Genomic DNA, 14,939 nt, shown 5'->3' on the forward strand with positions numbered 1-14,939 from the left:
ATATTAAAAGTTTATTTTATTTTAAATTTAAAGAATAAAATATTGTCAGTAGATATAATAGAAAGAGAAAGAGCAATTCTAACATTTTAATATTTTATATGATGAAAACTTTGCTCTAATAAATTTTTTTTTAAAAAAATCTTGTATTAAAAAGTAAACAATTTTATACAAGTCTACACATGAAAGTTTAAATGTGAAGTATAACTACGGGCGGTAATTTGTAGTTTATTCTTCTTTATTATTACTAAACGTTTATAACGCGTCCACGTATGATGATGACTTCTAACTCACCGGGTGTAATTTCCCACAATAGTTCGTGATTACATATATATAATATATTTATCAATGTCTTATCACCACCTAAATTTTGTTCCTGTTGCAAAACCCTCTCCTCATTTTAACAAATCACATCTTACCCTTTCCTTAATAGTATTGAGAAGCTTATCAAATCCTATACAATTTGGTATCTAGTAAATGTTTTTAAATTTAACTCATAGATGGATTAAATACGATAAAAATAATTTTAATTTAAATATAACTGTTAAAAAATAATAGAAATAAAATTATAAGGATGAAACAAATTTAGGCCTAACCATATGGAGTTAAAATTTAGTTTGCCCTACTTTCTATAATCAATATTTAGGTTGGTAGATGCTCATATGCTGTATTTTTACCTGTAATTCTATATATAAATCATTGCTATCTAGTTTTATTGCTAATATGAATAGCACAGTAAATGCTAAAACCAGGTCAATTCGTGTAGAGTACGTTGTTAGGGTTTACTTTGTGCAACTTCTTTTTAATTCATTATATAGGTTCAATAAATACGTAGCCGAGAAATAAACTAATATCAAAGGATTGAAATTAAATGCAATCTAGCTAGCGTGCTTATCTCGTATCGGACCGAGACGGACGTTGTTAGCGTTCTACTAGAAGATAATCTGAAAATTTTATTGAGACAAACTAGTTCTACTTCTGTATACCATTTGTTACTTTTAAAATTTATTAAACCAAGTTAGGAACCATTTTAATAGTTGATTCGATAGTGACCCTTAATCTCTCTCTCTCTCTCTCTATATATATATATATGTGTGTGTGTGTGTGTGTGTGTGTGTGTGTGTGTGGAAGATAAAATTCATGTAGCCAATCCCAAATATTTAACACAATTATCCCGTAAAATTAGAAGAAGAAATCAATGGTGAAGCTAATCTTAGACTTGGAGGTTGGAGCCCAAGGTTATAGTATCGTTTAGAGATTTATATATCCCAAAGAAACTATGGGTCTCATTGTGAGTAAGATCAAGTATCGTTTAGAGATTTATATATTCCAAAGAAACTATGGGTCTCATTGAGAGTAAGATCAAGTAACAGTACTGTGGCTTTGCATAAACAAAAATTCTACATAATAAATTAGGTAGTTTGGCTAAGGAAGTAATATATATAATACAAAAGAGATAAATGTCAAACCTTTAATTCCCTTAAAATATGATCATATAACATCTTCTAATGCTTTTGGAAACAGATCTTAGCCTTGGCGTTGGTTGATTCAGTCATACATGCTAAATTACTAAATGCCATGCTTAGTTTTACTTGGTAGAGTCTATATAAATCTAATCCAAACGATCCTAACTAAAAGAACAAATAAGGTTAATTCCACTAGCTTCGATCTTGCATAAATGCGTTGGTTGATTCAGTCTCTAACTATATCCATTGTGATCGATGTGAAAAATAGGACAAGGAATAGGATTCAGAGCAGAATAAACTAATTAAACTAATTAAACTAAGCAGCGTACCTACGAAATAAAAATTCTACTAGCTTCGATCTTGTAGACCTCGACGTTTTCAACTTTATAAAATTATATAACCCTGAACTTGGACGAAATCTATGTGCGAAGTGCCAACTCACATTCCTTCTTCGTTCTTCGGCAAAGTTTTTCTATATATATCTCTTCTATTCTCTTCTCTTACGCGCGCGCGCGCGCACACACACGCACACACACACACAGAGAGAGAGAGAGAGAGAGAGAGAGAGAGATGGTCTAAATCCTAGTATGAACCACTTCCTCCATCCACATCACCAATTAGTGCTGCACAGCAATGGCTACAGCTACACTTGTCATGGGTGCAAACTCCCTGGCAACGGAGCACGATTCCCGTGCAGTATTTGTGATTTCAACCTTCATCAGCAGTGTGCTATGTCCACTCCTCAAGTCTCCTCCTTCCGCCACCCGCAGCACTACATGATGTTGTTCCTACGCCCGATAATATCACCTCCGGGCTTGGGACGACGGTTCTGCGGTGGCTGCGAGCAACCGGTGGAAGGGATGTTCTATCACTGTGGGGTTTGTGACTTTAACCTGCATCCTGGTTGCCTTGGCAATCAGGGAGCACAGACACAACCACAATCATGGTCATGCCCATGCCCATGGCCACAGCTACAGCTACAGCCATGATCACAGCCACAGCCACAGCCATGGTCATGCCCATGGCCACAACCACAGCCACAGCCGTGGTCACAGCCACAGCCATGGTCACATCCACAGCTAGCTATTCACCGCCAGACGCCAGGTCGCCAGTGCTGTGTCTATATATAGCCGCCTTCTTCTCTTGTTGCCTCCTGTACTCAAACAAACATCAAACTAGCTAGGCCCAAAGAGAGAGGGAGAGATGGGCAAACTCAATCAGATATCCCACCCCCTCCATCCAAATCACCCCTTAGTCCTGCACGACAATGAATACAGCTACAGGTGTGATGGTTGCAACCTCCCCGGCCATGGAACGCGCTACCGCTGCAACGTTTGCGACTTTGACCTGCATCCTGATTGCCTTGCCAATCAGGTAGGACAGCCACAGGCACAGGCACAGGCACAGGTACGAAATGTTCAGGCTGCACAAAATGCCCCCAACCGGGGTGGGATAGGAGGAATAGGAAGGATATTGGGCACCATGGCCCTCTCAGTTGGAGTGCAGGCACTTGTTAGTGCCGTTGGTATTGACATCGACGTTGCAGATCTCATGTGAGATTACTTAATCTATCACTTTTCATTTTATTACTTACTTGAATATCGCAACAAAAGTACAGCTTAATTTCGAGAGTGGAATTAACTGTGAAATCGTTGCTATGCCTTATATATATATATATCTCATCTAGCTAAAGATTTGTCTGTTGAATTAATACAGAGGAGAAGATCCTGCAGAAGCATGATCTTGGGTTACGTGGAGCGCGCAGACACAACTCATCTACTTTCAAGCTGGGATTTTACCTTGTTACTTCCAACATGAGTGATCGACACATGCATATCTTAATTGTGATTAATTAACTCGTTAATAAGCTTCGCAGGACTTAATAAGTGAAGCAATAAAATCATTTCCGCAAAATTATTTTGTGTACAATGATACCAGTTGTTGAAAGCGTGCTCATAATCTCTACATAATCCTATGAGTTAATGTTCTTGCAAATTTTCTTAAATTTTTCATGGCGAACTAAGGAGTTAGCTTGCTTGCTGGCCTGTCTCGTGTAGCTTACCAGTAAGTTGTACGTATCTTGGATATTTTGAGATAACATTCCGAAAGAATTAATCTATTGATCTAATTAAAGAACAACAGACTAGTTAAATAGTATATTATATTCAATAATTCGTTGGTATTGCTAAATGCTTATATTTTGTCCACGTATCGGTATTTATCACGGATTAATGACAACTGCAAGTAAGTAATACTAGGAGCCACACAGTGCTTGTTACCTGCTTTACTTGCTGTGCAGTCGTTCTGATTGTGTTGACAAAACGGTAACGACAATAATTTTTTGGGATATATGAAAGATTGCATGTGTTAGAATATATGGTGAAAATCTATCATAATCATCTCTAACAGCATGCTTGGTTGGGAGAATTTAGTGATATAATTAATTATTAATTAATTGGCTTAAGGATATAATTATTGTGGAATTTCTATATAGATATCATAAGTAATTTCTTTTTCTAAGAGAGTCAGAATTAAAAATAAAAAACTGTAACTTTCAAAAAAATATTTTTCACTTTAGGTATAAAAGAGAAATATGTGATAGAAAACCAAAAAACAAAATTTGGAAAGTCATTACAAGTATCATCTCTTGTTTAATTTTCTCCAGCAATAATGAATTCAAATATGCTTATGTAACTCTATTTTCCTTCTACTCATAGTTTTAACATAAATTTAAGACATATTAAATTAGATATGAAAAAAAAAACATATTTTATCTATAAATTGTAAATTCTTACTATTAATTGATTATATGAACTAGAATATGTATGTTAGGATCTATTGATCAAGCCGTAACATAATTGACCTAGCAATTTATCAAGAGGATGCGACGGTTGTTATTTTTTTTTTCTTTTTTTTTGTAGTTTGATTTTGTTTCAAGGTAGATTAGGTTATTGACTGTAATCTTTCAGCAAATAGATTTATTTAATAAATTATAAATTGTAATTCAATGTCAATGAGATGTTATTTAACCTTTAAGAAAGGTAATTTGTGGATAGTTAACAGACGATATTCTTTAATTGGTATGATCCTCTCAAATAAAAATTCCTCACTGCATTGCAGTGTGAAGTTTTTTTATATAAAAAAAGAGAACCTTTATCAACGTTCCATAAAGCCTTTATCAGTCCCCCTCCTTGACCCATATTGCCGCCATCTGCACCGTGTCGTTGATATGAACTGCCCTACCTTGACCCCTCTGCGCAAACCATTGTCATCCTGTCTCCACCTTGCCTTGCTTCATGTTTCGCCTCAACTCACTTTCATATGTGCCTAGATCACTGAGCTCTACCATGGGATTGCCATTTTTATAATCTTTATCTATATTTTTAGAGTGCAATTTCTCTATTTGTGGATGTAATTGGCAAGACCTATCACTTCTCCCTCTTCATTGTTTTCCATTCTTCCTTTTATTGTTTCTTTCTTGGTTTCATAAGTTTGCTCAAATGGGGGGCAATAAGGTGATCTCATTATAATCGTTGCTCCATCACTAGTGTGCCTGCATTCCTATCTAGCTAGGCTTGCTTCTTTGTTGACTCCATTAGAACCTAGAGCTTTATCCACTGTAAGTCCCATAACAACATATTTAATTTCATCCACCGAGAAGGGATTACAAATTGAAGTCTAAGTTCCCAGGAAGATAGAGAGACTCAATCTACGTCAACCGAGGAAGACGATAAGCTCGGAACAGAGACTTGTAAAAATAAAAGAAAGCCAAGTCTATTTAGATCTTTGCTTCCAAAGAATCTGTTCATCCAGCAAAATTTACTCAATTGAGACTAAGTTTACTCTTAAAAAAAATTAAGACTAAAAAATAGAATTAACTAATCAAATTCAAAACTTAATCTCAAACCAAATAAAGTCTAGAAGAGCAATGCTCCGAGAAGTCCTAAGAGAAGAGATCAGTAAGGTCTTCCTGGGAATCCAAAAAATGAATCTTATCTATCGAGATCTTTTTCATAAATCTAATAAAATAAAAATTTAAAGGACACCGGGATTTGATCTCGGCAGGAAGAAATCTCAATTTTGTAAGAAAATAAATAGTATGTATAGAAGCTTAGCAGGGGAGAGAGACAACTACTACCAGACAGATTAGGGAATAGAAAAGGACCACCGGTCAGAAATTGAAAAACTATCTAGCTTAGAAAAAAAAATAAGAATTTCTTGTATGTTAGACCATGTAAAAGTCCTCCCCTTGCCGGAATCTCAAACAGATTAGCTGCACTTGAAAGCTCCAAGTTCAAGAAGGCTCTCCCAATTCTTACTTGTCTTTTTTTTTTTTTTGTAGGAGCCAAAAACATAAGCCCACCAATCAAATGCATGTCTATTATAGACCGTTCTAACATTATAGATTAATATAGTTCTAGATTCATGTACTGGACGTTCAAATGACATTTATCCATTCGAGGACGCTCGATTAACTGAGAATTTGAAATGATATAGTGTTCAAAAGGCGTTTGAACGAATTTCCAACAATGCACGAGTGTTCGAGCGTCGTCCACTTATTCGAACAGCTTGCCAAATGAATTACCAACAATGCACGAAGATTTGAACATCGTCCATCTATTTGAACGGCCCGCGATTTTCTTCTCCTCTAAGTTACCTCTATAAATATAAATGTTGGGTTTAAAGTTTGTATGGCCATTTTGCAAGAGAAAAAATATGAGAGATTTTTATATGTGGAAAGGATTTTATGAGAGAGCAATTCTCTATTATATTTAGGAGAGACAGGAGAGGAAATTTTTTTTTATATTTATATTAGATTAGTATATTAAAGTTTTACACTGACTTTTTTATGTGATTATGTGTATTTGGAGTTACTTATCTGTTGTTAAATTAATTTCTAGAATTTTTCTACTATATTTATAAATTTTTCTATTTGGATTCTATTTGTCAATTACTATTCTATTGAGATTGTTAGTATTTGATTGAGAATTCGTTTTGGCTGCACTAACACAAATTTTAATATCTAAGACCAATAAAAAAGAAAATCTCAACTCGATCATATCAAATAAAACTCAGATAGAAATCTGATGGGGCAGAATTTTATCCGAGGTTTCTTTCTCACCCCTTACTTTCATCTCACTCCTCCCCTCGTTTGCCACCTTGTGAGTTGTTCAAAAATTCCTTAAAGCAAGAAAATAATAGTTCTCAATAAACCAAATTAAGACCAACTGTTGAAATTGACCTGGTCGTAATTATATGATGCCAAGACAAACATAGCTAGAGGAAAATAATTAATTCACATACATATACTTGATATCCACAAAAGCTTGGTCATGATTATTTCTAATTCTTAGTCTCTAACTATCGATTGTGATCGACGTTAAAAATAGGACCAGGATTCCAATTGCTAATTGAAGTTGGATATTTGTAGAATAAGAAATAAATCATTAAATTCCAAGAAGTACTCCTTTCAAGTCATGTTTTCTCCATAAAAAGTTTTCAGTAGAACTATGTACCTTTAACAGCAAACAATCGAATCGCATTCGTTGTCACTTGCAAGTCGTTGAAGAATACCTAAATATTTTTACTAAAGTATTTCGTAGTTTGTTGTTAGCTAGATTCAAAAATCATTTAAATAGTGTTGTACCAATAGCCCAAAGGTTATATCTCTCGCTTCACATGCTCAGGATCAAATGGTGTTATCAATAATTAATTTCAACGCCTTTACATTAACGAAGATTCATTTCAATTAATTGCTTTCTACAAGTGGCATTCCTAAACAACGATGACTTCTCAGTCTTCTTAAACAAACAACATTGACTTATTCGTCTTCTTAAAAAAACAACACCGACTTCTCATTTGCATGCTTGCAGCTTCTTATGTGATCGATGTAATATTTTAGAGAATTTTGTATGCAATATTCTGCCATTTCACCTACCTGAAATTTACACCTTATATTTCTAATATTTACAAATTAAGCTATCTGTGTTATTAGAATTGTGCGGATGTTTTATTATTTGAACTTTTGCAAGAATTCTAAAGAAAACATCTATGAATATTAATGATGTTGTGCAAAATAACCAAATGGGTGAAGGAAGCGGAAGCAAGACCTTCACCCCCAAATATCTCAAATGAGAATAAAGAAAGAAAACCAATGCAATGCTTAAAAAAACCTCCAAATAAATATTAATGGTGATAAAATAACACTAACCAAGATCTAATCATAGATTAATACTCTAATGCAAGCAATTACCGATAATGAAACACTGGAGACAATAGAGAGAGACAAGATTTACGTGGTTTGGCGATGTGCCTACGTCCAAAGATGGAGCAATCTTTTTTATTATGCAAATCCATCACTTACAAAGAGTTTAACTCTAATCACACTCAATACAATAGTGGCTCAACCCCCATAAATATTCTCCCAACCATCCGCTCTAAAAAATACTTTTTAGTATTTATAATCAAGTTCAGATTTAGAAATTTTCAGAAATGCTGATACATGCTAAAAATTTGTTGAAACTAAATTTAAACTAATTTTTAACAAATGAGACTTAAAAAAGATTAATTGTATACACATAAAGCAAGCATTAATTTCTGAAAATTTAATGACCTATTCCACTGAAGAAAGGATCGAGAAAGGAGAAGCGACCGAGTAGGTAGCATTTCCGGACGAGAAAAAACTAAAGGTCAACTCGAGTATAAACTCCACCATATAACTCTTTTTTCGATTAACTCTAACCAAGTCAAGTTGTTAAAAGAAAAAAAAGAAAAAACTACGACCAAGTCTCTAATCCATATGCTACAGTCCCTAGTATTTGTTATCCCGTTATATGTATAGATCTCCCTTTCTTCTTTGAATGTACAAACATAGACAGGCTCAGGAGTCGGAGTCCGGAGAGAGAGAGAGAGAGAGAGAGAGAGAGAGAGAGAGAGAGAGAGAGAGAGATGGACGTAGTAAAGCAAAACATTACTCATTTCCTCCATCAGCATCCCTTAAAATCCACAAACGGATACGACTACGCCTGCAATGGATGCTACCTCCCCGGCAAAGGAGCACGGTACCGCTGCGACGTGTGCGACTTCGATCTCCATTTCCTTTGCGCCCTATGCCCTAACGAAATCCCCTTTTCCGGGGGCCACTCAAACCACCGGAGCCTCACCGTAGCCCCCTCATCCAACAACTGCATGAAGCTGATCCCCCGGCCCGAGAGATCGCAAGGCGGCGGGAGTCTACGGCGGTGCGATAAATGCTTGGAGATGGTGGAAGGGATGTTCTACCAGTTGGAAAATGGTAATCTTGACCTCCACCCAGTTTGCTTTGTTAAAGTGGCGAAAGAGGCACAGGAGGGGAAGGAAATGTTGTACCAGGAGAGAGGAATAGGAAGTGGATTGTGGAAGCTTTGGCAATTCAGCATGACTGCGCTGGATATCTTCTCTGTAATCTCCACCTTATCAGCTTTCCTGTGAGAATATTTACTTCATCTATTCACTTTTTTCATATAATATTTTTTTTTCTTGATTACCGTTAATAATTAGAGACAGACATGCATGTATATTGTTAATCATTTTGTTTGGTTGAATTAATGCAGAGGATCATTTTAATAATTTGTTTGGGGGGGAGGGGAGTTGTGGTATACACGCAGAGCATCTACTTTCAAGTTGGTCGTACTTCCGACAGTGTTATGTTGTGTGAGCTACGGTTAAGTTTGGCACCGCCCTTTTGCTGCAGAGAGATGTTGTATTATTTTTCTTCCGTTGGCAAGAACTAGAAGGCTTGTTTTATAATTAGTGGTTGGTTATTGTAACTCGGATTGACATAAATTATGAATCCATGTACTTTGTTGATGGTTAGACATCATAGTAATGAAATGTTGCAACATAATAGCGATCAAAAGCACTCCTGAAAGGGACTAAAAGGTAGATCAGGCCCAGCAATATGATTGTCTTACATAATTATTTTAGGGCGTTTAGTTGCACTGACTTATCACTGTGGATGGAATAACTTGGATTATTATTTTCTTCATATCAATAACTTAGATTGGATTAACTGCGACTACAAAAAAAAAAACAAAAAAAAACAATCCAACAACCCACTCGAAAGCCACTTTTTCTTCTTCTTCTTCTTCTTCTTCTTATTTTCCTTGTAAGGGCTAAAATCGGATAAAAGCCATTCTCAACTCATATTAAATAAAACTCACCCTGTGAGTTGGTCAAAAAAATCGAAGGCCACAACTTCTAAAATTCTTTATAGCAAGAAAATAGTAGTTCTCAATAAACTAAATTAAAACCAATTTTTGTAGCCGACCTGATCGTAATATATATTGTCAAGAGGAAAATTATTCACACACACATATATATATATATATATATATATATATGTTACTTTAGATTCACAAAAGCTTGGTCATGATTATTGTTAGTTTGTCATCGATAATTACCATCTTCTATTCGAAAAAATTTCCAACGATAAAATCTTTCGTCAGCACAAACATTAGAAGGAATTAATACAACAAGGCTTAACTTGCGTCAGCACAAGGTATTTAAAAACTTTCCAATGACGCAAAGATTCTGAGAAAAATCTTAGAATATCGTTGAAACTAACAAAGCTTAATTAATTAATATATACATAAAGCACGCTGCTTCAATCTTATAGTACTACTACATGCTTATATAAAATCCGCATTATTATTTTGTATTAGGGACGAAATAGCTGTAACAATTATTGGAATAATTTGAACTTTGAAAAGATCTAAGTGCGTGCATTCTCCTACTTGCGAAAAAGAAGTGGACATCAACACGACAGCATACGCTACCTCTCTATTGCATTATATAATTAATTGGATTACATATATTCTCAAACGTCAAAAGCAATGTAGTAGTTAATCTCGGCTCTCTTCCTTCGTATTGATCGAAGACGAGATCAAATAGGACCGTATTGCTCGCATACGTACTATATTAATATACTAATTACTCTAAAATTTTAATAGGATGAAAGCTAATACCTTTTACTATTTATATTCTAGCAGAAGACTTAGTTAATTAGTCTATCTACTCTAAACATTTGGTGAGTTAGACTTCAAGGTAGATTTGGATTGAGTTAAAGAGAGTCAATTTGGTTTGTGGGATCCCTAGTCATATTTCGTAACTAAATATTATACATATTTTTTCTAGCAAAGTTCAAAGGTAAAAAAAATAATATAAATAAGTACTTATACCCTCGCAAAACCTCACTCTATACTTTCCTATATATATTTGGTAGCTTTAAAAAATAAATAAATAAATCAGCTGACAATACTTGTAAGCCCGAAAATCTAATAGAGCCCGCAATGAGTACTATCTTTAATATTTAATTTATTAAATAAGCACTATTATCAAAGTTAAAGGATATTTTAGTCTATTAACTTTATATATCATCTATTTTCCTCTAAAATTATTTTTTTAATTTTTTATTAGTCTAATTATAATTAAACATCACATTTTCTTAGCCTAAGCCTAGTTTAACTATCTAAACCGTGGCTAAAAAAAAACGCCGGTTAGATACGTAACTCAAACCAAAGTGCGCAAAGATATTAACCTTCTTTAATATTCTTCATTATATATGATTAAGTCAACGATAAGTTAAAGATATGGAGAGTGATGTGTTGTTATTTGTAGTAAATCAAACTATGGGATCAAATCGACAAACTGGCTTATTGAAATTTACTTTTTCTTTAATCGATCGATAAACTATCCACTTCAAGTTGGCATTATGTCTATACTAAATTATTTTACTTCATTAATATGAAACACTATATATCGATTTAATATAAGTATAATAATAAAAAATCTGGACAATTTCAGGTACCATGAGCAAGTTATATATGCTTTACATGATCATATATAGTATTAATTTGTATAACCAGCTTGTGACTTGTTAATAGTTCAAAATCAGGGACCACCACTTCTAAACTTCTTTATAGCAAGACAATACTAATTCTATTGTGTTTTGTACAAATTTAATTCAATGAATCAAATTAACACTAATTTTTTATAGTTGACTCGGTCGTAATAGATATTGTCATGCCAAACATAGCTAGAGAAAAATAATTCACATATAGCCAAATCAATATACACACACACACACACACACACACACACACATTTGAGATTCACGAAAGCTTGGCCATGATTGTTGTTAATTGTGTATTGATAATTACCGTCTTCTATTGGATAAATTATCCAACGGTAAAACCTAAAGCTCGCTGTAACAGAGGACACGGATGAAGTAAGTAGCTAAAAGATTTACCTATAATTCCTTAACGCCAAACTTTAGAAGGAATTAATGCAATAAGGCTTCACTTGCGTCAGCACAAGGTATCTAAAAATTTTCCAATGACGCAAAGATTCTGAGAAATTTTTTTGAATATTGTTGAAACTAACAAAGCTTAAATAATTAGTATAGACATAATGGACTCAACTTCAACCTTATTGTACTACTACATGCTTATATAAAATCCACATTATTATCTTGTATTAAGGACGACATAAATGTACCAATTAAAGGAATAATTTGAACTTTGGAAAGATCTAAGTGCGTGCCATTCCACCTTATATCCACCTTATATCCACCTTATATCTCTTATTGTTTTTTGAAAAAAAAATATGTAACTATTTAAAACCTCTTTATACTTCATTCATCCAATCCATGTGCTACGGTACCTAGCATATGCTATCAGATTCTCAAAATCTATCTATCTATCTATCTATCTATCTATATATATATATATATATATATATGTAGGTATAATTCCTCTCTTCCATGCACATTGCACACACAAACACAAATAGACTGAGAAAGAGAGACGTGGAGAGAGATGGATATCAAGGAAAACATAACCCACTTCCTCCATCCACACCACGTCTTAACCTCCACTGACAATGGAAAAGAATACACTTGCAACGGCTGCTACCTCCCCGGCAAAGGAGATCACTACTGCTGCAAGTTATGCGACTTCGATCTCCATCTCCTTTGCGCCGTTTGCCCTACCGTAATCCCCTCGTCCGATGGCCAATCTCAAGACCGCAGCTCTACGGACGGGCCCACGTCCGACAGCCAACCTCACCTCAGCATGACGTTGATCCCGCAGCCGGAGAGGTCGCACGACGGCACACGTCTCCGGCGGTGCGATGGATGCATGCAAATGGTGGAAGGGATGTTCTACCACACGGAAGCTGGTAACTTTGACCTGCACCCATCTTGCTTTGTTAAACTGGTGAAACAGGCACAGGTTGATGGAGAGATGGGCTTTGGCGACTACAACGAAAGAGGATTAGGAACTTTTCTAAAGAAGATGTTCAAATATGGATTGAAGATCTTTGGATTCCCCTCCGACGACATATGTTAGTACTCCTTCCTACATCTCATGCTTTTTTTTTCTTCCTCTTGAATATTAACTGAGAGTTTTATGCGTTTTCCATATTATAATTAACACACAGAGAGCATCTACTTTCAAGTTGATCGTTTCTTCCGTCAGTGTTTGATTGTGTGATATTCTACGTACGTTTAATTTGGCACCAAAGTTTGGTTTCAGTAAAATAAAATTGGAGTATTGATGTTGTTCGACCCCTGTTCCAATGTTCACGGGATGTTGTGTTTTTTTTAATAAAAAGCCTATATATATGTTATTAATAGATGGTTCGAAATGATATGGTTGGTGTTACATTTGTAAAGAGAAATTCTGATGCTTGAGAGCAGGAGCGATTCATCAAAATGATCTCTTAATTTTTATATGGAGATTTGTGCCCGTCGCAAAGTGTTGATCATCTTACTCCAAACTCCAAAGATTAGATGATCTCTAATCGTACCAAAGAAAGTATTTGAAAAGGATGAGTTTAGGAGTTAATGTTACACAATATTCGTTCCAGTTAACAATTCTGTAGTAGAACAATCTAACACCAAATTAACCTTTACTTTGCAGTAAACTAAAACAATAAACAGACTATTTATAACGTACAAGGAGAGTTAGACAAGTTGATGTAATATAAAAGAGAATGTCAACTGAGAAATAGACAGTATGTTACATACTATTATATTTCGTGGAATTTCCTTACCGAGAAAAATAAAAAAGAAGTAAACGCCATTACCTTAAGCGGGTAATTAAGTAGTTCCTTCTCCCACAAACAAATTAGTGCGATCGACTAAGGTTAATAGTATACATGTAAGACACGTTACATCAATAATCTTCCAGTACTACTAAATGATTATATAGCATCCACATGATTAATTTGAATACAAAAGGAACATGACTAGTGTCGCGGAAGAAAGGACAAACCTATAATAGAAAGAGCGGCATATAATCAACCGGACAAAAAATAAACATCAACTGAGTACGAACTAACTAACTAACTAACTAACTAACTATATATATATATATATTTTTTTTTTTTTTTTTTTTTTTTTTTTGATTCTAAGCCAGAGTTCGACCCTGGAAAGTAGGCACTCAGAGTTGCTTTCACCCAACATCTCTTTCTCTCTAATCTATGAACCATCTCTTTCTCTCTAATCTATGAATCATATTCTTATTACTTGCTCCAAAAGGGTTATTATTTTGTTCTCAAAAATTTAGATTGAATCTTCAGTATTTTCTTACAATAGTTTCGGTGGTGAGAAAGATGATAGTGATAGAACATTTTATAGGAATCTTTAATTCTTTGACGGGGGAGTGCGATAAAAAGAATATTATGAGGAATTAGAGATGGCATGAAGATGAGTAATTGAAGATGCTATCCTTTTTAGTATAATTTGAAGATGCCATGAAAGTGAGTGATTGAAGATGCATCTTTTTTAGAATAATTTGAAGATGCTATGAAGGTGAAAGGTTGAAAAGATAGGAGAAGAGGGTTGGTTCGGGTGGGGTGACTTTGAGAGAAAATGGTAATAATCAATCAGCTAGCATTAGAGAAAGGGAGAAGATTTTAATTAACTATTTAAGAGTATTTTAGTTATTATAAAAATATATTTTAAGTTATCACGTACATATAAGAATATTTTGGTCATTAGTTGTCACGTGAATATCACATGACAACTTATGAACATAAATAAATAATAAAATTCTAATCAAAAGGATTAAGTAAGATATTTCTCGTAATTCGGTGGGTGGATATATACCTAAAAAATATTCTAAAAAGATATTTAATATGTATAAACTTTGAATAATAATAATAATATATCATATAATTGCAACTCAGACTTCCACAGTTCCACTGGGGTTGGGTATAGACATGATCATCGGGCGGGCCGGGCCGGGTTCGGGCCGGGCTCTTCGGGCCAACCGGGCTTAAGTATTTGTCCATGGCCCGACCCACCAATCACTCGGGCCGGGCTAGAATAGTCTAGCCCGTTACCGCCCATTGGCCCGTGAGAGATCGGGCTAACCGGTCGGGCCAGGCCGGCCTGACCTACCAATCACTTGGCCCAACCCATATTTTAGCTAT

At 34.8% G+C, this 14,939-nt stretch overlaps 1 protein-coding gene across 1 annotated transcript; it reads left to right on the forward strand.

Moving 5' to 3' along the window:
• Positions 1-8,411: 8,411 nt before the first annotated feature.
• Positions 8,412-8,933, forward strand: LOC140798550 (uncharacterized). The gene has a single exon (XM_073152418.1). It carries the CDS (start codon positions 8,412-8,414, stop codon positions 8,931-8,933), a length of 522 nt encoding a protein of 173 aa, XP_073008519.1.
• The last annotated feature ends 6,006 nt before the right edge of the window (positions 8,934-14,939 follow it).

The sequence above is a fragment of the Typha latifolia genome, chromosome 1 (genome assembly GCF_019914945.1).
Source record: "Typha latifolia isolate L0001 chromosome 1, TyphaL0001v2, whole genome shotgun sequence".
Taxonomy (NCBI): Eukaryota; Viridiplantae; Streptophyta; class Magnoliopsida; order Poales; family Typhaceae; genus Typha; species Typha latifolia.